Consider the following 27,369-nt stretch of genomic DNA (forward strand, 5'->3'; position numbering starts at 1 on the left):
ACTATGTGCCAGCCACTGTTCTAGGGGATAGTAATAGAGTAATGAAAAAAGAGATGAACATTTGTTTTCTGGTAGTATCTACATAATAGTTGGTTTTAGTATCTCTTTTGTGATCCTATTCTACAGAAATGATTACTTCACTGAATTTCTACAAAAGTTTTCAATATTTTTATCTTGTCCATGACAAACTATTATATTGAATATAATTCTCCTATTTCCTCCTTTCTAAAACTTTTTGATGATATAATCTCATACAAATTTCTATTATGGGTCATTTTATTGCTCATCTTTAAATAAAATATTTTTTTCTAGACCAAAAATAAAAGGCTATGTAGCACACAATTTACAAAATAAATAAACTCTATAATATCCCTCATTATGAACTTCATATATCCAATTGGCTCTCACAGAATGTCTTTTGTTGATTTTGGCCGAGCTCTTATATGGGAAGCCATCCTACAGTTGCAATAATGAGCAATAAGTTCTGACATGAATGTTGGTTGATACATTTGTTTGCACCGATGGGCAAAATGAAAATGGAGGAACGTGTCCTAGTGAGCATTCCATTCCCAGCAACACTCACTGGGTGCCCGCCAGGTACCAGGCATTATGCCGGGCCTGGGGCCGAGGAGCTGAGTAAGGCATGGGCCTGCCCTCCCATCATATGGAAATAAGAAGATTTAAAACAGCAATTATCCTGGTAATAATCTAAGATTACAATTAAATACTGCAATTTTGGGCAGGATTTTGAAATGCTTAGCCAAAATCAGTTCTACAATTTACATAATCATAACTGATTATTATGGCTTCAGTGTAATTTCACGTGTGGACTGGACTTTATTCACATAAACAGGATTAAAATATTTTTCTAAAAATCAGAACCAAAATTAAGAATCTCTATCATCTCTAAAATGAAAAAAAAAAAAGAAAAACTTTTAAGACTATCATTTTTAAATCCTCAAAAGTGTAAATGTCCTGGGATAACTGAAAAATACATTCTGGTTTTCTTATATAGACCTCTTCAGCCAGAAGGGATCTACAGGAAAGGGAAAAAGGTTTATGTTTTATAACAGAACACTATTTAGTGTGTTTCAGTCATGATTGTAGTTTACAACTTTAAATAAGACTAATTCTAAATGAAAGTAGGGCAAGTTCGGAGGTTAACTTGGATTAACTTGGATCTGTGTTCCACAATTTTATAGGTCCCAGAATAACAGATTAAGACATCAAATTGTAGAAACAGCAAAGAAGACTGATTATGCAAAATGCCTGGGGCTCAGAACCCTGAATGTGCTTTTTCTCTCTGTGTTTGGGAACCATGGCCTGGTCGGGCAATTCCTCAACTCCACCCCAAGCCATTTGCACCTTCGCTCTCTTCAGTCCGTGATTCTTAGCTTTTGCAGGAATTCCCCTGTCCACAAGGTTTGCCTCTCACTGGTGGTTCTGCTTATTAATTACACAAACCTCGACAAGGACCACAAAGACAAAAAGCAAACCCACAAGCCAGTTGTGGCTCAGGAGGCAGGGACTGGGACAGGATGGCATATCTCCAAGATGCAAGGGGAAGGAAGGAGCTGGTTGGCCCCAGAGGGCAACGCCGGCTGCTTCACTTTGTGCTCCTCAGCATATAGGAAATAAGAACTGACGTGCTCTATCACTGAGAAAAAAGCCATCCGCACCTGCCGCCTTTGTGCTGTGCACAGACCATGCTCTTGCGAGGTAAATCTTGGCAAGTAAAATGTCCCTGCACGTGGGCAGTGCCTGTGTGCACAAGGTAGTAAGTTACTGTATTGCGAAAAATAATTTCTCCTCCAGTATCAGTGTGTTTCCTGTCCACATCACCTCCAATGATAGTTCAAAATCTAAGGTTAATTATTACTGCACAGAAATCTCGAACACGAAAAATAAATATTGTCCTTTCTGCAGCAAAAACTCTAATATGTTTGTTTGATAGTTCTGTTTGGAGTTTACGCAAAGCCTAAGTATCAGAGGGAAAAAAAAAATCGTCCCCATATATGGTAAAAACATACTTTAAGAAAAAAAAAAAAAAACACCATAAGAAAAAGTGCTGAAGAATCCCTAATGCACATGACATTTTTAAATGTCTTCTCAACCGATTTCTAGAACTAATAAATCTTTTTCACTCACTTTATTCTAATAAACACATAATACAGATCATAAGTATCTCAGTTGCCATATGCATTGTATAAACTGAGAAATCCTGAAATAACTGTTTTAATGACAATATGCAAAAAAAATTCTTATAGTACAAAATATTTGTAAGTGTCCAATTCATTTTTATTGGATATTTAAAAAATGTTCTAAAATGAGTATAATACTAGCAAAGTAAGTGGTATGAAAAGCATTAATAAAACCAAATGCTTTGCTTAGAGGTGGAGATGAAGTAGGCAGAAAGTAAAAATGACCCAAGGAAATCATTACTGATGAGTTTATTCAGCATTTTCTATGTGTGTTACATCCTTTATGCAAACCTTCTGGAAGGCTTCCTATGAGGTTGTCTATAATGAAACAATAAGTGTCCAATCATCCTGTATATCTTAGCAACACAACAAGAGAGCTCATCTGCATGTATACCTTATAAGACAATTAAAGTTTATACTATTAGCAGAAGAGAATGTTCAATTCTAGAAGATAAATACACCTAAATTACATTAAATTGGTATTCATCAAATTGTTGGATTAAGACCAATTGAAGTTATTCTTGAATAATATTGGGGTATAGATAAGAATAAAATCTATATCTTATTTGATAAGGTTAGAAGAACAATATTTATAATATTTTAAAAACATAATTGCCAATGTATGAAAACTTATTTGATTTACATAAATATAACTGCAAATATTTCACTAGTAGTTTTATTTCACTAGTAGTTTTATTGCTAACATGCCTGTGAATAGATCTGCCATTTTCATTTTTAATAAAAGCTAACACTGAATATATAATGGTTTAGTAAGTGCTTACTATGTACCAACCACTAAGCTAAGTGCTTTACATACATTTTCTGACTTAATCCTCAGAACATTTCTAGGCAGGAGGAAACCCTGTTATGTTAGATTTATCTATAAGGAAACAGTGGCAGGGAAAGCTGAAGCAATTTGGCTGAGGTCACACAGATCAAAAGTGATGGAGTCAGGACCATGTGAATTGGGAGTCTGAGATTTATTTCATCAATGGTACTGTTTGGCCCTTGTTTAGGGGGTTATTCTCTCACAAATGCCATGCAAATATGCAGTGGATTTATGTTCATCTTTTCCAAGCCTACTTAAAGCTATTGTAATAGTGACTGCTCCTGCATGTGGTAGAAACTGAACTATTTAGGGGAGACCACTTTCACTAGGCAACAATCTAGTTTGATCAGCTGTTAGAGTCAAGCTCCAATTCCAACCACGTGACTGGGATTAACTTAACCACTGACAACATAACTTTCTAAGTCAGGTGGTACAGCACGGATGTAACTCCTTAGGTCAGTCTTATGGGGTGAACTGCATTCCCCTAAAATTAATATGTTGAAGTCCTAACCCCCAGTACCTCAGAATGTGACTGTATTTGGAGACAGGGCCTTTAAAGAGGTGATTAGAGTAAAATAAGGTCACAGGATGGGTCCCAATACAGTATAACTGGTGTGCTTATAAGAAGAGGAGATTAGGACACAGGCAAGATACAGAGGGGTGACCACATGAGGACACAGTAAGAAGGTGGCCATTTGCAAGTTGGGGCACGTGGCCTCAGAAGAAACCACACCTGTCTACACCTTGATCTTGGACTTCAAGCCTCCAGAACTGTAAGAAAATAAAATTCTGTTGCTGAAGCCACTCAGTCTGTGGTATTTTATTATGGCAGTCATAGCAAACGAATACAGTCAGCAGTTAAATCCATGCTTAACCCTTGCTGGTTTATCCGGTTCCTGAGTGATATGGTTTGGATCTGTGTCCCCAGAGAATCTCATGTGAAATTGTCATCCCCAGTGTTAGAGGTGGGGCCTGGTGGGAGATGATTGGGTCATGGGGTTGGAGTCATCATGAATGGTTTAGCAGCCTCCCGCCTTGTATGGTGAGTGAGTTCTCACAAGATCTGGTTGTTTAAAAGTGTATGGCACCTCCCTCTGCGCACTCTCTTGCTCCTGTTCCTGCCATGTAAGACGCCTGCCTTCCACCATGAGTACAAGCCCCCTGAGGCCTCCCTAGAAGCAGATGCTGTTATGCTTCATGCACAGCCCGCGGAACTGTGAGCCAATGAAACCTCTTTTCTTTATAAATTACCCAGTGTCTTGGAAGTAACTAAGCAGTTTTTGATTTTACAGGCTCACAGGTGAAAGGGACTAGCCTTGTCTGAGATGAGACTTTGGACTTTTCAGTTAATGCTGGAATGAGTTAAGACTTTGAGGAACTGTTGGAAAGGCATGATAGTATTTTGAAATGTGAGAAAGACACGAGATTTGGGAGGGGCCAGGGGCCACATGATATGGTTTGGATACATGTACCCACCCAAATCTCATGTTGAATTGTAATCCCCAGTGCTGGAGGTGGGGCCTGGTGGGAGGTGACTGAATCATGGCAGTGGACTGCTCATGAATGGTTTGGCTCCATACCCCCTTGGAAATGTATAGTGAGTTCTCAAAAAATCTGGTTGTTTAAAAGTCTATGGCACCTCTGCCCTTGCTCTCTCTTCCTCCTGCTCTGGCCATACTCAGTGCTGGATCACCACTTTGCCTTCCACCGAAAGTAAAAGCTCCCTGAGCCTCCCTGGAAGCAGATGTTGCCATGCTTCCTGTACAACCTGTAGAATCCAGAGCTGTTAAACCTATTTTCTTTATAAATTGCCCAGTCTCTGGTATTTCTTTATAACAATGTGAGAATGGACTAGTACACTGAGTTATGTGCCTTTGATCAATGAAAATAGGAAAATGAACTGATTATCACTGGAGCAATGTAGCAAAGCCTTTCAATGCAAAGCTTGAAAGCTGGAGGATAAGGTGGGATACAGTAAAAGGGGTGCCTAGGGATAAAGAGATTAGGAACTCCTGAAGAGAGAATGGGAAAGAAATCCAAAAATGGCAAAAATGTGAAGGAGCTTCATTAAATAAACAGGGTTAGGTAATTCTTCAGATCAAATATATCTGACAGGTCCCAGTTTCTGGAATAAATTCTAAACTCATTAGTACCACAGGGAAGTTCCTCAACAGTTCAGCCCAACCTTATGCTTCATTTATACCACATAACTACTGTCCCCCATCCTATCGCCGCCCAAAGTGGACCACTCACCAATCCATACCGTGCACTTTTGCCACTCTGAGATTTCGCTAATGCTGTTTCATGCATGCCTTCATTCAATAAATATTTATAGCAAGGTGCTGAATATACAAAAGCTTATAAATGGACAGTATCCCTGTGGAGTTCACAGTCCAGTTCCCTTAGCTTCCAGTATACAGTCTACACTGTGGGTCTGCCTGGTAAAATCCTACCTATCCTCCACATTCAGTTATTGCTGAAAGACACTCCAAAACCTCAGTCAAAATGAATAGTTCTCTCCCTGGTGCTCCCACAGGTTTGTATTTCATTTTGGCATTCATATCACACTGAAATGTTCTGTTTACTTACATATATTTCTATGAATGGATGGATCTGTGGATGTGTGAGTGTTTATCTTTCTCCAGACTATAATTTCCATTAGGGCACATTCATACTATTGTCACCTTTGAATTTCCCCCATCACACCTAACAGTGCTTTGCACATTCTTGATGCTCAATTAATATTTGCTGAATGTAAGTAATAGTATTAATTAATAATCACATAATAGGCTAAAATGCACTACTAAACACAAATATGAGACTCACCAAATCTAAGCCTATAAAACTCCAGTTTTAAAGTGTTTTCCCTGCAAAACACTGCTCCCATTCCCTCTGCACATATTCATGCTTTTTTACTTGAATTGCAACAAGCCCAGTTCATCATGTCTGAGCTCTGCCCTAGGAATTCATTTCTAGCAAGCTATTTGAAGAGTGTAGTTGTAGGTGACACTGATGAAGTCTCAAAAGGCAGCCAGGTGTGGTCTCTGTGGTATATGCAAAGATAATGGCCAGAAGGCTGGGCCTATACCTGCTGCTTGTTGAAACTGAAGATTAGTTTGGAGATTGATGTCACCACCATGAAACCATCTAGCTTTCCAGAAGGCATGCTGGCTTTCTTGGTTGTGCTTTTCTTCTTGTATGTGAACACATCAACAGACTGATCCTGCTAAAGAAGCAGAACTGGTCAAGAACATTCAGGGACATTGGCAGTAACCAGTGCCTCCCTAATGCTGACTGGCAAAGGCTTCTCTCTTCATCAGACTTTGTGACATAGGTGTTGATTTTGCTCACATAGTAAGCAACCCGCATAGCTCACACCTTGATTAAATTCTGAACTACTCTCTTTAGAAGGTTGATGACTGTGATTTAAATTCGGCCTTTCCATTGCCAGTAACAACAATGCCAAGTCACAAGTGGGAAAACTTAGAGTCATTACCCTTGTAACCTCTAGCTACTAATACTTTGGATATCAATTAATAGAGTTTACTAAAAGATTAAATACCATTTCCACAGATTCCAGTCTATTCTTATTTCCCCATGTATTAATTAGTGTTCTATGGACTTTTAAAAATGTATTCCCACTCCAGGCTGGCCAAATTGATGACACACTTGTCTCCAACACACATCTTCAGGGGTCAGCCACACCATCACCACCTCCATGAAAATCTTCCTTCCTGTCATACTAGATGCCCAGTCTATGAACCACGCAGACAGGTCCTCACAGCTACTCATCCTACTTACCACAGTCAATGTAAACCCTACTGATTGAGCGGTTATTGCCACAAGTTCCTGAGGGCACAGGCTGCTAAGTCTTACTTTTTTTTTTAATAAAAATCTCTAAGACATACCCACTCCCTATACCATACCTACTTTTCACCAACAGAGAAACAGGCAGTTGCCAAATCTTATAAAGCAATGTTTCTTGGAGAAATTGCACAGTGATGAGAACCATGGGCTCTGAGGTCAGTACATGTGGCCTTCAAATGAAATTTTCTAATTATGTGACTTTGTGTAAGTTACTTAAGCTCTTTAAGCCTCATTTTCCTTGTGTATAAAACAGGAATGGGAAAAACAATCTCTACCTTAAGAGCTTGCTGTGAGGATTGAATGAAAGACTGGTAAAGCGCTCTTCACAAATGATAATAAATATAAACTCACTACTGTTTCTGTGATTTGACATATTTCAAGGCTTTTTCCTTATGTTACTAATGCAGCAGACGAGACCACCAACAGCACGAAGCTTCTCCCAACTTCTGCAAGTCTGATTTAAAAAGTGAAACTAGGTGCGAATGGAAAACAATATTTTACTTTTCTAAACTCCACAGAGAGAAGGAGGGAGGTGGTTCAAGCAAGGAGAGAAGTCCGCTCCAGATGTGAAAAGGAATGGCAGACATATCTGTGACTAATTAACATATAGCCAAATGAATAAGAAGTCTAATTATTACAATCAATGAAATCAAAGCACGATGAAAAGGTTTTCAGAATAAAGCTTCAGTTCACTATTATAGGAGCTCTTGCTTTTACAATTTGCCTGCTTTCAAAACACAAACAAACAAACAAAAACAAAAAAAACTATTACTCTTCCCCTTTCCCCCCAAATCACTGTTCCTAAAATTTATCATGTTCATCCAAAACCAGCTATGTTGGGGATGATCAAGAATATCACATTGGCTGTCGGAGAGCAGGTCAAGTGGGTCATGCCACAGTGTTTGGAGAAGTGATCAGAAGAAGAGCAGAGGAATCAATTCGCCACCTTTTTCAAGGTAAGTATATCAACATGAAGGATCACATTAACACAGAGAGAAATACACTAGCCCAAACTGCTATGCCAAAAAGTGGCAGTAAAATCCCTGACTTAAAATGACACTGCAATAAAACTGAAAAGTTAATGTCACCAACCTAACTCCGACTCTCTACCACCTCTCTGTAATGAAGTAGGTCTCAAAGAGTAAATTCCTCGCATACTCTCTGGCTCAACTCTAATCTATAATGGGTTCAATATGAATATCCTGATTTTTGCTCCTACTGTACAAGCCTAAGCAAGCCAGAGATAGAGTGAGTTTGTGTCATCCCAGGCAGCAACTACCCATCCTTTCTTCAGATGCCTGTAAATGACAGTGACTATAAGACCAGTTGTTTGGGTAATTAACAAATTAGCAAATTATCAGTTTCTACTTTCACATTTCACATTTTGCCCCCTAACCTGATCCTGAAGGAAGCAAGTCCTAAGAATTGCTCCATGGATTTTTATGTGAAATATTTTCTCTTCATAAAGCTCATCTTTAGTTTTATTACTTTCTGGCCATGAAAATACTGCTGCTGCTTAACACAGTACTATTTTTGTCAATCAAGAACTTCCCAGAGGAGCGTGTCTTAATATAGCAGTGTTCCATTCTGTATTGATACATGATTGTTTAAAGTGGCTATATCTTTATTGCATGATTGATGGTTACCTTGGAAAGTGTTGGGTGCATCCATTTCTGCAAACTCGCTGAGTTTAGCACCCAGTTGAGGTATGTTCTCCAGAAAATACGATTCCTGTACCCTGTTCTTTTTTCTTTTTCTTTTTCTTTTTTTTTTTTTTTTTTTGAGACGGAGTCTCGCTCTGTCGCCCAGGCTGGAGTGCAGTGGCCGGATCTCAGCTCACTGCAAGCTCCGCCTCCCGGGTTTACGCCATTCTCCTGCCTCAGCCTTCCGAGTAGCTGGAACTACAGGCGCCCGCCACCACGCCCGGCTAGTTTTTTTTTGTATTTTTTAGTGGAGATGGGGTTTCACCATGTTAGCCAGGATAGTCTCGATCTCCTGACCTCGTGATCCGCCCGTCTCGGCCTCCCAAAGTGCAGGGATTACAGGCTTGAGCCACCGCGCCCGGCCTGTACCCTGTTCTTAATCCTTGCTTCAATGACCTTTTAAAAAAATCCACCTATTTGATGTTTCAATAAATGTTTAAATGTAAATCAAGGATTTGTTATAGTAATATTTCTTGTAGAATTTTCAATTTTCTTTGTTACACATTGGGTTGTTGTTTCTATGCAAAGCCCATGATTCAAATTAGAATGACTGTCATTTCAATTTCTTTTATAAGGATTTTCACTTTGACTTGGCATCTGGCAAGCAGCTCCTAAGTGTATATTTCACTAAAATGTCTGGGGTGGGGTGGGAGCAGGAAGGGAGTCGGCTATGGGGGATTGAGGGGGAGGCGAGTAGAAAGAGTGAAGGATGAAGAAGAAGAACAGAATTCCAGATCCTGGGAGGAATTTCCTGAACTACACTGAGAAAAAAAAAAAAACCCCCTCTTTACTGTGAAAACAGTAAAATCTGTAGAGATTCAAGTTAACTCCTTGCCCCCTCACAGTCTCTGTCCCCTGGTTCAAAAACAGAATGTCTGCAAAAGCTAGAAAAGGAAACCTTTACCCACAACTATGTGGCTGTTGCCTTTTGAGCAACGGGGCTGCTGGTCCCCACACCCCACTGCTATCACTGCCTCATGTACCTGTCTAGACAGAGCCCGAAACTTCCAAAAAGTTATTGGCAGGAAATCAACTGTAATGATATCATGACAACAATCATCGAAGTGGTTACACAACTGAAGGTAAATGTCAAACATTTATCATGATAGAAAAGATATATAATAGTGTAAAAGAATGCATAATGGTCTTGGAGTAAGATTATTATAAATTTCTCATCTCACACTCAGCTTTCTTTAAAAGCTATCGTTTCATTTTTTACTTCTTCTCAGTTATGTAAAAATAGTTTAGGACTAGGAAATCTGTTAATGTAATATTAATACATCACAATATTGGGCCCAGTTTAAAAAGCTCTTGATTATTTTTAAGTTGTCTAAAAGATGTTTCATAGGATTACATATTCAATCCCAATAAAAACTCCTACAAAATTAGGAAAAGAAGGATGTTTTCCTTAATGCTTTTCCTTAATATGGTCATGGAAACTATGTTAAACTGATAGCCAGCAGCAGGATAATTGCAACAATACTTTCAGTATTTCCATTAAAATTGGGAAAATACAAGAATACCTAGTTGTCATTATTATTTAACATGGCTATGTAAATTCTAGCCAATGCAATAACACTAGAAGAAAGAAATAAGAGCTATAATTCCTGCAAAGGAGGAGATGAGAGTATCATGTGTGTGCAATTTTATAACAATAGAGCTTTACCTTATATCACATACTAAAATAAATTTAGACAGATTAGAAAGTTACATGTAAAAGTGAAACCAAAATATTAATGGGAGATATGGGTGAAAATTAATGGATTTTGCACTAGAGAAAAGATTTGTAAAGATAAAAGCAAACACAAAAGAAGATCTGTTTTCTCTAATTAAATAAAGAAAACTAAAAGGCTAATGACAAATTGAGCAAATTTTGTTTAATGGCTGTGACAGTAAAAAAAAAAAGTTGTAGTTCTTGTTATTTAAAGAAGTTTTTAAAATTATGACAAGAACAACCACGTCTCTACAGAATGGCAAGGAAATGAACTAATAATTTAAGATAAGGTCTTCCCACTGAGAATCACTTCACAATCATAAAGTTATGTATAACATCATAAATATTAGTCAGATGTTCTGTGTGATTACTGTGTGGCAGGCATTATATGAGGCCCTTTACATACTGCTTCATTGATTCCTCACAATAGCCTTAATAAGTAATATTACACCCATTTCATAGATGAGGCAATTCAGGTTTACAAAAACTAAACTTATTCAAGTAAACAGTAAAGAAAGAATTGACAATTCTGTCTGAGACTGCACCCTCTCTATTTCTCCAGTTTGAAAGAAATAGCTAAAACATTACTGAAAAGGTGGAAAATACAAGAATTTTAAACTTCTGGACATCTAAAAAATACTCATAAAATTCTCTCATAAGTTACATTCTTATGCTTGGGAAAATATTTGCAACGTGTATGAGATAATAATTGTTTTCTTTAATCCATAGAGAGCTCTTGCAAAGCAACATGATGTGGTCTAAGACCAGTAGAAAAAAGAAGCAAGTACCATGAACAGGCAATACATAAAAAGCCACAAATATAAAACTATGTGAACTGATAATCTAAGAAATATAATTCAAAGAATGATGAAATGCCACTTCTCAAACATGACATTTTCAAATGATAAAAAAATAATTATTAGTAACATGGGTAAGATTTCAGGCCAATAAGGATATGCTTAAATTAATTATGGTATTAACTTGAGACTGAATATGTATTAGTATTAAAATCATTTTTCGGAAGGGAAGGAGAATGGGAAAATGTTGGTTAAAGGGTATAAAATTTCAATTAGACAGGATGAGTAAGTTCTGGGATCTATTATACAGCATGGGAACTACAGTTAATAATAATGTGTTGTATACTTGAAAATTGCCAAGAGATTGTATCTCAAATGTTCTCATCATTACAATGTAAGTATGTGAGGTAATAGATAAGCTAGCTTGATTTAATCATCTCGCAATGTATACAAATATCAAAACATCACACTGTACACCAAAAATATATAGTTTTTATTTGTCAATTATATCTTAATAAAGCTAGGAGAAAATCATTTTTCAAATGACATCTGCTGACAAAAAAATAGCCTGACCCTTAACCATTTAGACTGTGATACTAGTTTTGTGTATTCTGACACATGAATGATTTTTAAAGAAATATAGCATAATCTCATAAATTGTAATATAGGCCACTTAAAATTATCAATCTGTTTCACTGTTCTCCAAATTTTCTCAATACAATGTGTTTGCTTTTTAACAGAAACAATTTTCAAATTTTGTTATAAACATAATGGTTTACTCACTATCAGTAAAGACACTTAAAATCTACAAAGTTCTTGGCCAGGCACAGTGGCTCACACCTGTAATCCCAGCGCTTTGGGAGGCCCAGGCAGGTGGATCACCTGAGGTCAGAAGTTTGAGACCAGCCTGACAAACATGGTGAAACCGTCTCTACTAAAAATACAAAAATTAGCCAGGTGTGGTGGTGGCACCTGTAGTCCCAGCTACTTGGGACGCTGAGGCAGGAGAATCACTTGAACCTTGGAGGTAAAAGTTGCAGTGAGCCGAGATCACGCCAATGTACTCCAGCCTGGGCAACAGAGTGAGACTCTATCTCAAAAAAAAAAAAAAAAAAAAAAAAAAAAATCTATAAAGTTATCTAGAATTTTACAAAGTAACTTCATAAGTATTATCGCATTTAATTCATACCACAGCTCTGTGAGGTAGATATTGGCACCACTATACAGAAACTTTTCTTAAAGTGATCACATTTCTCTATATCTTGCAAAGACCAGGCAGAGGGAAGGGTCACTCTAGTTATAAGAATAAAGGAATCCTTAAAAACCAAACTTTTTATTATGAACATGTCCAAAATTGTCAGTGATAAAACACTTCACCTTGAAAAATCTTTTGTTGGCCTAAATGCTAATTGCTGCATGTTAAGTTTTCATGGTTTGTATAGGCTTCAAATTAGCATCTTACTTGTCCTTTAATAAGCATTGTATTCTACATGGAAGTTAATTCAGAGGCCCCCAACCCACATACTTGGAAAAAAAGTACTTTTCAAGAGTAAGTTTTGTAAAGCTGCCCTGTCTCCCCCATGAGACTACGTATTCTTGAGTTAAACAGTCAATTTGAAATAAACAATAACACCATGATCTGTAAAAATGAGCAAACAAAATTTGTGATACATTAATTCTTTTATTCTTATGTGACCACTTGAAGTTTTTATTTGTGCTGAAAAATTAAAACAGTGAAACAATACAAACTGCAAGGTGCAATACTTGAGTTTGGTAAATGCAAATTCTATTTTGCAGATGAAATATTTTTACTAAATTTTAATACTTTAAAATGTATTCCTTTAATTATTAATTGCTTTAAAACTAAAGAAGGAATGAGGACAATAATAATTACTGTGTATTATTACATGACTATTACTTAAAGTAAATTTTCATATAAAAGTGAAGGTATTAAAAAATGATGCATTTTGGGTATCAAATGCAGTAGGTGTATCTCTAGTCTTATTATAGAGTTACGTTATACCCTAGGGGAAAAACATCTTTAAATTTGTCCAATCTGTGCATTACAACTTTGCTAAATAAAGAATACGTGCCAATCGTTTTCCTTATCTTTCTGACACATTCCAAATCAAGGAGGTCTTATTTGTTTGCATTTTTAACTTTATGGAAATGTAACAGTAAGATTTTAGACAGCATCAGACCATTTATTTCAATTAGAAGCAGTAATGAAATCTCTTTAAACTATTAGATGTCACTTAGTCTTTATGTAAGACAGATTGTATGTTTAATTCTTTTTGGCGTGATCCACAGTTATTGGCCCTTAATAGTTTTTATATTGACTGAAAATGGGGACTCCCTCACTACTCCTCTCAGGCTTCCCCAAGTCCAAACCAGTGGCTGATCTGAAAGAACATTTTTTCATAAAACTTAGAAAATCACTGATAAAAACCTTTCAACTCAATACTAGTAGTATTAATAGTAATAACAAGCTTTTCCCATAGCCAGAAATGCAATGTTGTTTCTAGTTCTGCACACGCTATAAAATTGAGAAGCTGTGTGCCATCAATTATGGTTCCCAGTGTACTTTATTCCACCCTGGACAGTGTTCTTTCAGCTTCAGGGTGTCTTCACCTCAGGATAGGCCTTCTTTATTTCTGGGACCAACCCTGATCAAGTCCATGTCATCTGACTCACCTTACTTCAGGAAAATTAGTTTCAGAACATATTTCTGATGAATCTGAGCACTTGAACAGAATCTGAAGAGAATTGCATGTTTATCCATTTATAGAGTTCTGATTTCTATCTTATTTTTCATGGGTATGCCTTAGATAACTACTGAAGAGCAGACAAAGTTCATGAGGGCAGCCTTAATATTGCCACCCCGCCTTTAGTACTTTTTTTCACTCAAGAGTGGGGAGGAAATAATGAGCACAGCTATGATTACATTATGATTTGATAAGGTGGTAGACAGTAGAGGGCTTTCTAAGAACAGAAGGACCAGCAAATGAAGAGCCCTAAAAACACCATTACACTATCCAAATCCTGATTATTCCATCGAGTGCCGCACAGTTTACTGACATCCATGCACGACTTACCTAATTCTTCCCTTTTTGGGTCACAGACACCTTTACACTAAAATTCCATCTGGAGAGACCATGACAGGTACCTTGCTCTTTGCAAATACATGGGGAATTGACTTTTGTGTTTTGAAAAGCCTTTTGGAGGAATTTGCATATTTACAAACATGGATACCCACTAAGAGCATTTTTTAAGTGTTTTAAACTAGGGAAAAGGAGTATAAATATCATAAAATCTGAAAACCATTCCATAAGTCATACCAAAAAAAACTCATTATTTTGTTGCCAAGATTACATTTTCCATTTCATACTTTACTGAATGTCATCACTCTTAACTGCCTGATTTGACTCCAAATTACTTTAGGTGTTTACCCCAAACCAGATCTATCTGATAAGAATGAAGGCTTGCCACCACTGAAGATACTCCAGAGAATGTTCTGAGACACAGAGCTCTAGAAATGTTCTGAGAAACAGCAACACAGAAACAGCAACACTGTGATCTTCCAAGTGACTGTTTTCAAGATTACTACCTAATTTTGAATATCTAAATTTTGAAATATTTATATTTTTAAAAATCATTTTTGTTATTCCATCCTCTAGTACATAGGAATGACTGGGTATCATTTCCACCAAAAATCTACCACCGATTTATCATCAAACACCCCTATCATTAGGAATAAGACCTGGGTCAGCAGACCCTTCTGTACACAGCTGACACATGGCCACTATGACGGAGACTGAGATGTCCAAGCAAACCCACGTACAGAGGAGCTACCACAGGTGAGTGCTTACAGCCAGGCTGTTCATCTGGCAAATGTTTCTTTTTCGCTCAACACCTGTTAGTAAAGAACACCAGAAGCAGGTTACTTTCAATTGGAAGGCCAGCAACAGCTTCACTGTCCCACCTCGGGTACCTCACCTCTCCAGCGCTATGCCATGACTTAGCCAGCAGGGGCCTTCATTGCCCTTCTCTTCCACAAGACATCATTGCTGTCTATTACATTGATGACATTATGCTGTTTGGATCTAGTGACTGAAATGAAGCAGTTACTTTAGACTTACTTTGCATGTCAGAAGGTGGAAAATAAATCTGACAAAAAATCAGGGACTTTCTACCTCAGTGAAAACTGCAGGGGTCCAGTGACGTGGGGCAAATCAAGATATCCCTTCTAAGATGAAGAATAAGGTGTTACATATGGCTTTTCCTACAACCAAGAAGGATGCACAATATCCAGTGAGCCTCTTTGAATTTTGAAAGCAACATATTCCTCATTTGGGTGTGCTACAAAAACCTATTTACTGAGTGACCCCAAAGCTGCTAATTTTGACTGGAGCCAGAAAAAAAGAAGGTTCTGCAGCAGGTCCAGGCTGTCGTGCAAGCTGCTCTGCCACTTGGGCCATATGATCCAGCAGATCCAAAGGTACTTGAAGTAACAGTGGCAGACATGGATGCTGTTTAAGCCTTTGCTGGGCCTTAGAGCTGACTCACAGTGCAGGCCTCTAGGGTTTTTGTGCAAGACCCTGACAGCACCTTAATCTTGGACTTAAAGCCTCCAGAACTGTAAAGAATACATTTCTACTGTTTTAAACACCTAGTTTGTGGAACTTTTTATGGCAGTTCTAGGATACATAGAAATGTCGATCTAATAAGTTCATGAGTGTTAGCTCATCTCATCTCCATAACAACCCTATGTGGCAGTCACTAGTTTTGCCCATATTTCACAGAGGAGCCAACAGTGACCTAGTATGGAGCAGAGCTGGGACTTGAACTGTGATATCCGGTTCTGAGCCTGTTGCGCTGAACCACTACACTACAGTGTCAGCGGAAAGCAGTACCATTCTTACTTAAATGAATTCCATGGGCTCCCATAGCTCACAGAAGCCATGTTTTCTTAGTCTGGGAGATGGGCACTGATATGGTTCTCAGCACATTGCTCTTGAGGACAGGTATTAAGCATAGAAGAGTAGGTGACTTGGTGTATGATTTGAGGAATGCCTATAATACCTCTTAATAACTAATATTTCACAGCAACTTATTTATTTTGTTAATGGTGGTCAGCCATCTAGTCCAGCCTGGGCTTGCATGAGCCTGAGAATCAGCACCTCCTTCAATTTTGTGTCCTTGGTGTCATCTCACTTGCTTCACCCCAGTCCTGGCCATGCTGCAGAAAGAGGTCTTCTTTTAAAATGTCCTACAGGAGTAGCATTTTCATTCCTAGCTCTTCTTCACTAACCCTTGAGGAATAAACATTTTGATTTGAAATTTCATCATTCATTACCTTTACTTGAGTTTTAATCAGAGTTGATTTCTTTAACATTTGAAATAAACACAAGTGCAACATTCTCCAATCCTTCATGTTTGCAGAAATAACATTCAACTTTGATATGGTGCAACTACTACATGTCAGGCATTGGATTAGGCCTCCACATACAAGCAGAGACCATGTCTGTCTAGTTCCTTGCAGTCCTGATCTTAAAGCCTAGCACATGGCATGTGCTTAGTATTTGTTAAGTGGAAGGACGGATGGATAGATGGATAAAAGGAGGAATAGATGGATGGATAAAAGGAAGGATAGATGAATGGAGAGATGGATGGGTAAATGAAAGGATGGATGGATGAATGGATGGATGGATAAATGGAAGGAAGAATGGATGGATGAATAAATGGATGGATGGATGGATGGATGAATGGATGGATGGATGGGAGACAAATGGATAAATGGAAGAACGGATGGATAGATTAATAAATGGATGGATGGATGAGTGGACAGGCAGTTGGCTGATGGTCCACTTATATGGAAACTCCACAGGCAGTAAACAGTGAGGAGAACACAAAGGCAGATGTTCCCACACCGTCAAAGCTCTTGTCTCCTTCCGGCCCCCACTTTTTTCCACAGTGTTCCAATCAGCCACTGAAAACAAAACAAAAAAACCTAGAAGGATATAGGTTGAGGACATTTGAGGACACTGATTGAGTCGGAGACAGTTGAAGTTTTCCAGCTTCCAATCTGTCCCTAGTAATGTCATGAAGGCAGAAGGAATTCTTGGGAGGAAGAATATTTATTGTCATTTCAGCTTCTGCCAACACGCAAGGCAAAACTCCAAAGGACACAAGCACATCTTTGCCAATCTCTCTCTCTCCTTTCTAAATATTTTACCCTGGCCCCAGTGACAGAAACCTTCCTACTACCTCTGTCTCTCCAAATCCCTTCATTCCAGGCCATCTCTCCAGAATATCCATAAATAGCCTTAGTATGTGATTCTTGTTACTTCATAAAAGTCACACTAAGGGTATGAATGAAGATGAACACTCCTACAAAACTATTAAATAATGCTATACTAACTCAAACAATTTTAATTGGTAGATGTGGCAAGGAGCAACTTTTCAGTGAAAAAACGTAGACGCCTCCCCCACACGATTTACCCTAGAGCCTGCCTTTTGCTTTGACAGATATATTTACAGCCCCATACCCTTCACATCTGCCACAGTCCCATAAGCACTGCCAGACATGATGGAATTCAACAAAATGTCATGCACAAATATGTGAATGGTGAGCGTTCCTTCTGTGTGTGCGTACTTAGAATCCTATACATTCCATCATGTCATGTTTATGACCATATCTAAACATGACATGATGGAATGATAGGATTCCACTAGATCACAACATCGAACATTTCTATATTAATACAATGTTCTCCTTAAACCTCTAATCCTTCCATCTCCTCCCTCACTGGTACCACTCAGTCAGAAAGAGAAATGAGAGCTCTTTGGTGTAATGACTCCAAAGGTCCCAGTCTCCTGACCCCTTCTTCTTCCCTCCCCTTGACCTGGAAGAGAAGCTCCCCGCCCACTGGAAGCAGAAGTGAGTGCTCCCTTCACTTATGTGCCCTGGGCACTATTCCCTTGCACCTCCTCCAGGACCCTGGTCTCCTGGGATGTCCCCCAACATCTCCTTTTCTCTGGCTACTTACCATTAACACTCAGACATACTCCATTCCATTGTTCATTCTCTCATCCTAAACACAAACAAACCCACAAAACCCTTCCCTTGACACAAAGTCTCCCTTCTTCGTCTAGCTGTAACCTTAGTTCTGTCTTCTCATCAAACTTGGTTTCAAAGTTGTGGGTCATCCCTGTCTGTACCCACTGGCCCCATCATCCAAATCTGCTGTGGCAAAGGTAACCGATGGCATGGTTACCACTTCCCATGAAGTGATTCTGTTCTTGTCCTACCTGACCATTATCTGACTTCCTGACCTGTCCCTCCTCCTTGAAACATCACTGCTTCCAGTGGCTTCCAGAACACCACTTCCTCTTGCTTTCCACCTACTCTCTGCTTACCCTTGTCAGTCTCTCCACACTATTTACCCTAGAGCTTCCCTTTTGCTTTGACAAGTCTGCTAGAAAATAAAATATACTTACAGCCTCCCTTAGAGCTTCCTCTTCCTCTACACGTGTCTGAAATTCTGCTGTTCCCCAGGGCTCCTCCCTCTACTGCTCATCTGTAGTCACAGCTGCAGTGTGCCGTGTGTGATGTAGGGACATTCCACAGGTATCTCACACTCCATATGTTTCAACCTGAAGGCAATATCTTTCTCGCCCAAACTCGCTGTTCTCCTGGGTCTCCTACATCACAGCACAATCCTAAACCAGGAATCTGCATGTCATTCCAACCCCTCTCCCCTCCCACCCTGTCATCCAAACAATCATTTAAGTTGTGTCAAGTCTACTTCCATTGCTCCTGCCCTACTGTCATAAGTGGCCCATGCCACCAGCATCTCTCTCCTGACACTACAACGATCTCCTAAGTGTTCGGCTTGCCTCTGGTCAGGATGTGTCAATAGCTCCCTTCTGCTCACAAGATATACTCCAAATTCTTTAACATGACTTCTAGGCCACCCAAGACTGGCCGCGGCCTGCCTCTCCATCTCCTGCCACTTTCTCCAGGCACTCAGTGCTTTAACCAGACAGAATTCCTTGCCATTCTTGTTGATGCTAAACTTCCTCCCCTTCCTGGCCTTTGCACACACTGTTCTCTGCTGAGAACACTCTTCCCCTTAAGACCCTGCTCCTCTTCAGGCTAAATCTGCTCAACCGTCAGTACTCAGGCCATGGGTCAGTTCTGGAAAAACTGTGATGGTGCCCAATCTCTGCAAACTGGGTTGGATACACCTGTTCATGGTATCATCTACTTCTCATCAAATCAATCATCACACATTATCATCATTGTTCATTCCATTTTAAGTCTTCCCTACTGGATGCTAAGTTCCCAGAGGGCAGAGCTTTCACATCCTGCCAACCACAGCAACCTAGAGTCCAGCAGAAGGCCTGACATAGAGAAGCTTGGTAAAAAATTATTTTATCTCCATTTCACAAAGGTAGAAATCACAGCAGTCAGAGAAGCTACATACAGGGCAGAAGAGGAAATCTTCCAATGATGTTTAATTTCAAGCCTGGTGCTCTCTCTAAGCTCCTGTTTTTCCAAAGCTATAGACTTCCCTTTGGAAAACACAAGAAAATTTACTTTTTATTTACGTTTTAACTCACTGATCCCTAAATCGCATAACCTTGACCATTACTGGATCAAATCCTACAATCCTTTCAGGTGATTCTTGGGAAGACCCCTCAACTTACTTTCCTCTGTAAGAGACTCACTCTCCCTATCTCAATAATCTTTGGCATAAGTCACTTTCAAGCCATCTAAAAATCTCAGCAAAATACAAAATCACAGGCATCATCGATGCAAATGACTGCAAAGGAGATTGAAGCCCACTCCACCAAGCAGAATTCCAAATGCACATCAAAAATGCTACATATTCTGGCCAGTGTGGTGGCTCACTCTTGTAATCCCAGCACTCTGGGAGGCCAAGGCGGCTGGATCACCTGAGGCCAGGAGTTCAAGATGAGCCTGGTCAACATGGCGAAACCTAGTCTCTACTAAAAATACGAAAATTAGCTGGGTGTGGTGGCAGGTACCTGTAATCCCAGGTATTACTTGGGAGGCTGAGGCAGGAGAATCGCTTGAACCCAGGAGGCAGAAGTTGTAGTGAGCTGAGACCTAGCACTGCACTCCATCCTGGGCAACAGAGTGAGACTCCATCTCAAACAAACAAAATGCTACACATTTTGATCATGACAAAGCCAAGAAAAGTGGAGAAATTAGAATGTGGATCACATAAGAAAAGAAAAAGTCCTAGCACTGTTCATGAAGAAACTAGCTACATCAGAAAACAAATTCTTCAATAATTTAAAATCCAAAACTTAAGAGGCAATGCACACATAAGCAACAAATCCAGAATGATCAACATGATCTGGTACTAAACATGTGTAGGCTCAGCTTGCTATATATGTATATTAATTATATGGGTACATTAATTATATGTTAATGCCTATTTCAGTGTGTGTTACTCTTTCTTACAATAAAGTTTGTCAGCGCCAGTTTTTTTGTGGTCCCCAACTCAAGGATCAGTGAAGGAGATAATGAAAACACTTCTGTTTCTATTTTATTCTTCCATCGGTTTGAGGAGAATTAAATATGTATAGAAAGTGAATAGGAGCATATCTTTGTTATCAAGCATTATTGCTATGGGATTTATTTTAAAGCAAAGTTGACTGAAGTAATTATTTACATGGAAAGTAAATAGTATCGCAATGCAATTTGGCATTTTCTTACGTAAACTGCACTTATGCAAATGCACTACCATATTACCCACTGATCAAGGCAGGAGTCCACAGTTCAAAGCCTATGCGCTGACATTTCATCCCCTCAACATCCTTTCCAGCCTCTAAGTTTGATAAGTTTGATATGTCTTTGGCTCTTTAAGAATCAGAACTAAACTGTCAATTCAAGCTTACCCTTCTCACCTCCAGCCCACAGTGTCCCTGCTCTCCCCACCCCATTACACAGCACTTTTCCTGAAGAATAAGTAAGCTCTAGTGACACACTTTGCTTTCTGCATTCTTTTCTTGCCAGGACTTGAACTATGCCCTCACCAAGGGCCCAGGTACTCACATTCTCTCAGACTAAGCCCACCTTACTTCCTGGGAGGCTAATAACAAACATCTAACTGGGCTTTGATCTCCTTTGACCTGCTGTGTCCAGGACCAAGCCTTCATACTCATGACCAGATCTCTCTGTTCACACTAGACACACACAGAACTCCTACATACAGGCAACTGCCTGGGAAAAGTGTTCTCTCCTTTCCTGTTTTGCGCACACATCAGTGGCACAGTCAGAGTGGTTAACCAGAACACATGTTTAATTTGAAGCACTCTGTCCTCCCAACCTGCCTTCTTTGCATCCTTCTTTAAAAAAACCAATTGACATGGTCAAGCAGGTTATCTGAATTGCCTATGGTACCTGCAAGGTAGTAGATAATATTAAACCCCTTATTCCCATCTACCTTAGGTATTGTTATCTACTCTTTACAAAGCTTTCCCTTGAACTTCCTTAAGTCCAGGCATTACGGCCTTTACTTAAGATTCTACGGCAATACTACCAGGGCCCAAGATGCCCACACAACACTGAGATTAACCACATTTCCTGTTAGGGAGTTGGGTTTATGTGGCCCACCAGCTGAGTATCTTTGCCATCATTTTCTCTCTGGGCTCTTCTAAGTCTTGATTTTTAAGCTGAGGTGCTCATATTCCTGTGCACCTTCCGCAACCCTGAGGGTTACCGGTGCTATCTAGTTCTCTATCAAGTCGGGACCCTCTACTCTGACAGCAGCCCAAACTAGAAACCTAAACGGAACAGATTCGCAGCCAGAAGCAGAGCTCTGGTGTGAAGTACAATTTTCTGTTAATTACCCAGCTCCCACTCCACATTTCCGAACTTCCAGGTTCCTTTCCTGAGGCCCCCTGTGCAGAGGATTCCCCTTTAGTTCACTTGTGCTCGATTCTCCTCTCCCAAATGCAGGTTCACTCACACTTACTGGAAGTTACAGTTGTACCTGCTTCATCTTATCTGGCTTAATAAACCAAACTGGTGACAGCACAGACCTCTGAAGCACATCTTGTGACCCGATTATCTCCCATGTCCTTAGCACCTTATTGCCTCCAGTATACCTGAGTTTAGGAAATCATCCCAGGGGACTGACACGTGCTTCCTTCACTTTTCCCCTTAAAATGCTCCTGTGAATGGTAACGCTTCTCAAATTTGCAGCAGCGCTGGAATTTTTTGTGGAATTGAGAAAGGCAGAGCCTGACTTCCCACTCTCTGAAGAGTTCACCGATCTCCCTTGGGAGTTTCTCAAGACTCAAAACAGGAAAAGAAAGAGAGAAAGGAAGGTAGAAAGCAATGTAGGTATTAACCATTTTTCTGGTACTCTTCAAACCCAGAACTATTACAGAGGGCATTAGGAATTCCCCTTGGCTACCAGGAGAAGCAGCGCGAGTCCGATTCCTGACAGGCAAGCACCAGAGACGATGTGGAGTTTTGGTTGTTAGTTTAGAGATAACAATTGGATGCGTGGGCTTGTCTTACCAACCACTGGAGACACCAGGAAGGAAGAAATAATGGGCTAATACAGAAAGAACATAGAAGAGGGTCCCAGATACCCAAAGCCTCCTGGCCTCTCCGTCGTCACCTGGAATGGGCTGCAAAGCCTTGGCACAGGCAGCTGGGTCGTGTCCCCTCCCGCCGCGCGCCCCAGGCCGCCCGGACGGCACCTCCTTACCTTGCGGGAGTACGGGGGCTTGCTCAGGTGGATGCCGTCGCGGACGAGCTTATCCCTGATCATGATCTTCAGCTTCAGTTTGGGGTAGCTCACCAGCTCCCTGCTGCGGGGGGCGATCGTGTGGCCGCGAGAGTCCCCGCGGGTGCCCTGGGCCGGGCCGCCGTACGGCTCCCCCCGGCGGCCGGTGGGGACGGTGTCGGCGGGCTGCCCGGGGGGCGCCGGCTGCGGCTCGAGCGTGAAGTAGAGGCCGGCGGCGTTCGCGTCCTGCTCCCGCAGCCGGCGCACGGCCTCCAGGATACGGCGGCGGTGCGCGGGCGCCAGCACCCCGATGGCATCCAGGTCCGGGTCCCCAATCTGCTTGCACACCTCCAGGTCATCGTAGCCGTTATCCACGAAGGACTCCGCGTACTGCGGAAGCTTCAGCGCTTTCAGCCACTCGTAAACTATATTGGTGCACATGGTGGGACCGGGAACCCAGCCGCCGAGCACCTTCCCTGCGCCCAAATGGCACGGGCGTCACCAGTTCTTGGAACTTTTAATCCTCTCCTCCAAGGGGAAAAAGGTATCGCAGTAAAGTTTTCCTTTTAAAGGAAAGGCTCGGGCCGGAGGCGGAAAGACATCTGAAGAAGCCTGAGGAAGGGAGAAGCGAACAAGCAGCAAAGTGAATTCCCCAAGCAGCCGCGGAGCTCACAGGCACTGGCTGCTGGGCTGGGCTAGCCGCTCCGCACCGCCCCGCGCCGCCCCGCGCCGCCCCTGGATGCGCCGCCGCCGCTGCTGCCGTGGGGAGGGGCGCGCGACGGGCGCGGGAGGGGGTGGAGACGGGAGGGGCAGGGGCAAACCCCTCGGACCCGCGCCGGGTCAGCGCAGCGCAGGGTCGCCCGCGGGTTTTCCCAGCCGGGACGGTCCGGAGGCTGCGCGCCGCATCTCGCGCTCTGGCAGCTGCTGGCGCGCTCCGCGCCGCGAGGCGACTCCTCCGCCCAGACCAGCGGCAGCTGGAAGCGCCTCGTCTTCGCGAGTGTCAGTCACTGTAGTCCTCCCAGCGGGAACCCGGTGGCTTCTACGCTGCCGAGCTCCGCTGGCTGCCCTGGGTTGCTTTTCACATTTCTCTTTAATTTGACTCTTCTAGCCCGTGGAAGTCTCTGCGCTCACTTCTTCCCGACCCTGCCGGACTCCAGCTTGCGCGCCCGCTGGCAGCCCAAGGACAGTCCCGCCGCCCCACGGCGCTGGAGACGCTGCGGGGTTCAGTGTCCCTTCCTTCCGGATCCGCGTTTGAATCCCCCTTCCTCGGATCCCTTACGCAGCCCAGAGCCCGGCGATCTGGCTTCTTCCGTGGGCGGCCACTCTGTGACCCGAGCGGCTGCGCTTTGGCCCGAGGGTGGGCGCGACTTAGGGACGGCTAGCGTCCAGCCGGCGTGAGCGCAGCCCCTCCTCGCTGCAGCTGGGCACGTTGGGCGGCAGGAGAGGGTGCTGTGCTGCCTGGCTCTCCCTTTCTAAGCTCCCGGGTCTGCGAAAGTTTGGGGTGGGTTGTACTTTCTCTAGGTCGGTCTGTCCCACCCGGTACCCCACCCTACTTTCTGCCCGGCCCCTCCCCCTTGTCGGCGCTATGCTTTCTCTCCGGGCCCCCCACCTTGTATATTGCACGGGCTCCCTGGGTGGTTTTGCTCCCAGGGACACTGCCATGCGTTCAGTCCTGGAGCCCGTGAATCCGAGCCTGTGCTCTCGCTCCCGCCCCTGGATTGCGTGAAAATCAATAGAGCACCACCCAGCTCGTGTTGGAAGGGACGCTCAGACATCTCCGCCCACGGCATTTTCCCTCTAGGAGGTAACAAAATCAACCGAGTTTCCCCATCATGCCAGTGTCTGAGCAACCGCTTGGGAGTGAGGACTCGAGTGGCAGGTGGAATAGACCAAGTGCCTGGGCCCCATTTTCCGGTGTCTGACCTCTTCTTGAGACTAAGGGAAGTGAGGGACCGCGGGGGCAGGTACTGTCTCCTCTCTTTTCGCAGAAGGGCGATTCAACTTCGCACCTGAGCTGTTTAAGGACTGGATCTGACCCTTTTCCTGAAGATTGCCGGTGGGGCGTGCCAGTCTCTCGCCCGACCTTGGGAGGTGGACAGAGTCGTTTCCCGACCTGCTGTGTGTTTGGCCTTTGGGTGGGAGGTAGGGTGGGCCCTCTTACCCTAAACCAAGAGAGCTTAACCCCCTCTTGGGACACGAACCCTTTAAACAATCAGATGACAACTTCTATCCTTTTGCCCAGGAAAATACCCGACCTAGGCGCACCCAAAACGTTCCCTACAGTTGCAGGGGGGTTCTGGTTTCCCAAACCCCGGGACTCACGAATCTCAAGAACAGCTGGCAGAAAGGACTGTCTGCTTGGGGGAAGGGGAGAGACCAACGCGGAGAGCCGTGGAGCTGCTTGTGGCCCCAGCCTTGGGTCACCCAGGACGCCCTTTCCGGAGCCGAGTTAAGGTCGCGGACCCTGGTAGGTGGCGAAGCTCCTGGGCGCTGGGATGCTAGAAGCGCGCAGCCCTCCCCGCCCCGCGCAGGCCGCCGCCTCTTCCTCTCCAAAGCGGACTCACAGTGCCCCCTGGCGTCCGCGCGGCCCCGTTTTAAGGCGTTGTCCCTGTCCCCAAACTCATTCTATTCACCGGAAGGAAGTGGACTTTGTGACTTTATACCGATTCCCCTTTTAAGTACAGACGTTTTTGTCACGTTTATCTTTATATTCCAATACTAACTCACAAGGATCTTTGATTTTTTTTAAAGAAAATATTTCAGCTGTTTGAATGATGCTGCTAAGAAACAGAAATTATCAGCAAATATTTTTTGGAAAGTTACTCTATGCCAGGCATCTATTCACAGATCTATACACGTGTGGTAAATAGTAATATGCCATATCTTACAGAAGAAGAAATTGAGACCTCAAAACTAATTCGCCCACGATCTCACTGTTCCCGATGGAGCAAGGGGTTCGAATTGTGGGGGGATAAATTTAGTATCAGCCTTCAGCCGTCCAACTACTCACCTTCGAATCACAGTCCCCCCCCCTGTGCTGTGCTGTGCAACATGTGAGGGTAAAAAATGCGCAGGTTGTAAGAGGTGAGGTTTTTTGTTTGTTTGTGTTTGTTTGTTTGTGGGTTTTTGTTTGGTTTTGGACTGGAAAACTTAAAGCTCAAGAGTTTTTTTGTCTTTTTTTCTTTCTTTCTTTCTCTCTCTCTCTCTCTTTTTTTTTTTCTTTAACAGAGTCTCTCTTTGTCGCCCAGGCTGGAGTGCAGTGGCGTGATCTCGGCTCACTGCAACCTTCGCCTCCTGGGTTCAAGTGATTCTCCTGCCTCAGCCACCTGAGTAGCTGGGACTACAGGCGCCTGCCACCACGCCCGGCTAATTTTTGTAATTTTAGTAGAAACGGGGTTTCGTCATGTTATCCAGGCTGGTCTGGATCTCCTGACCTCAGGTGATCCGCCCACCTCGGCCTCCCAAAGTGCTGGGATAACAGGCAAGAACCACCGCGGCCGGCCTAAAGCTCAGGAGTTTTATTGTGTTTTCTTTCCCAAGCTGTATGAAAAGTCCAACAGCACTGTTCTGTCGTTCTTTGCCTTCTTATATGTGACCTTTTCCCCTCTGGGGGCTTAAAAATATTCATCTTGTCTTATAAATCCTCAGTGAAGGCAATGAGTATTTTTATTTCCGTTTTACGATTAGGGATACTGGTTGGGGGAAGATGAATGACTTGCCCAAGGTCATATAGTAAATCAGGACACAGACAAGATCAAGCTTGCCCTGTCAAAGTGCTTCCCTGACAGGCAGCAGTGATCCTCCTTTATTTATGTGCAAAGTACTCTCCAATTAGGAAATAAAGCATCCTGGTGCTCTCTTTGGAAGGGAAGCCTTTTATAAATTCATCACTTGTTAATCAGTCATAAATAAAACCTACTCACTTTTGACCTCTAGAGGAAACCTGCTATCTGGAGATTTCACTAATCTGAGCTTTGGAGACTTTTTTTCCCCTGGGTTTCCCTTCTATTTCTCTTGTACATTTCTATACTTACTCAAGTCCTCTTGGGGTGAACCATTGACGCACTGTATCTTTCCATTGCTTGCCTTAGCATATTGAACCTCTTAATAGATTTCATTCTAGAGGCTACTATGCTAAAATGTGTCTATCTCTGTGGAGACTAAAGGCTAAAGTTCAAAGTGACACTGGCAAGAATGATTGGCTAATTTTAAGATTTAGAACTGTAGCCTTTTAGAACTAGAGGCCACTGGAGATCATACCCAGCATCTAGATCTGCATGGAGGAAGCCAAGGCCCAGAGAAGTCAAGTTCCTTACCTAAAGTTACACAGCTAGTTTGTGACAGAACTGGGACAAGAACCCAGATCTGCTTCCTCACATTGCTCTTTGCAATGTACTGCATTACCTCATTTTTGCTGCAAGCACTTGGCCACTGTCAAAATCATTCATTTACTCATCAAATGTTTATTAAGTAGGCACTTCAGT

At 42.2% G+C, this 27,369-nt stretch overlaps 1 protein-coding gene across 1 annotated transcript in view; it reads right to left on the bottom strand.

Annotated features, from left to right (window-relative positions):
* The window catches only part of SAMD5 (sterile alpha motif domain containing 5), a 60,964-nt gene extending 37,401 nt beyond the window's left edge, over window positions 1-23,563 (bottom strand). The window contains exon 1 of the mRNA XM_025383092.1: window positions 22,868-23,563. Within this exon, the coding sequence (XP_025238877.1) occupies window positions 22,868-23,326 (459 nt within the window). The 5' untranslated portion in view covers window positions 23,327-23,563. The remainder of the gene's footprint in view (window positions 1-22,867) is intronic.
* Window positions 23,564-27,369: the final 3,806 nt, after the last annotated feature.

The sequence above is a fragment of the Theropithecus gelada genome, chromosome 4, assembly GCF_003255815.1.
Source record: "Theropithecus gelada isolate Dixy chromosome 4, Tgel_1.0, whole genome shotgun sequence".
Classification (NCBI taxonomy): Eukaryota; Metazoa; Chordata; class Mammalia; order Primates; family Cercopithecidae; genus Theropithecus; species Theropithecus gelada.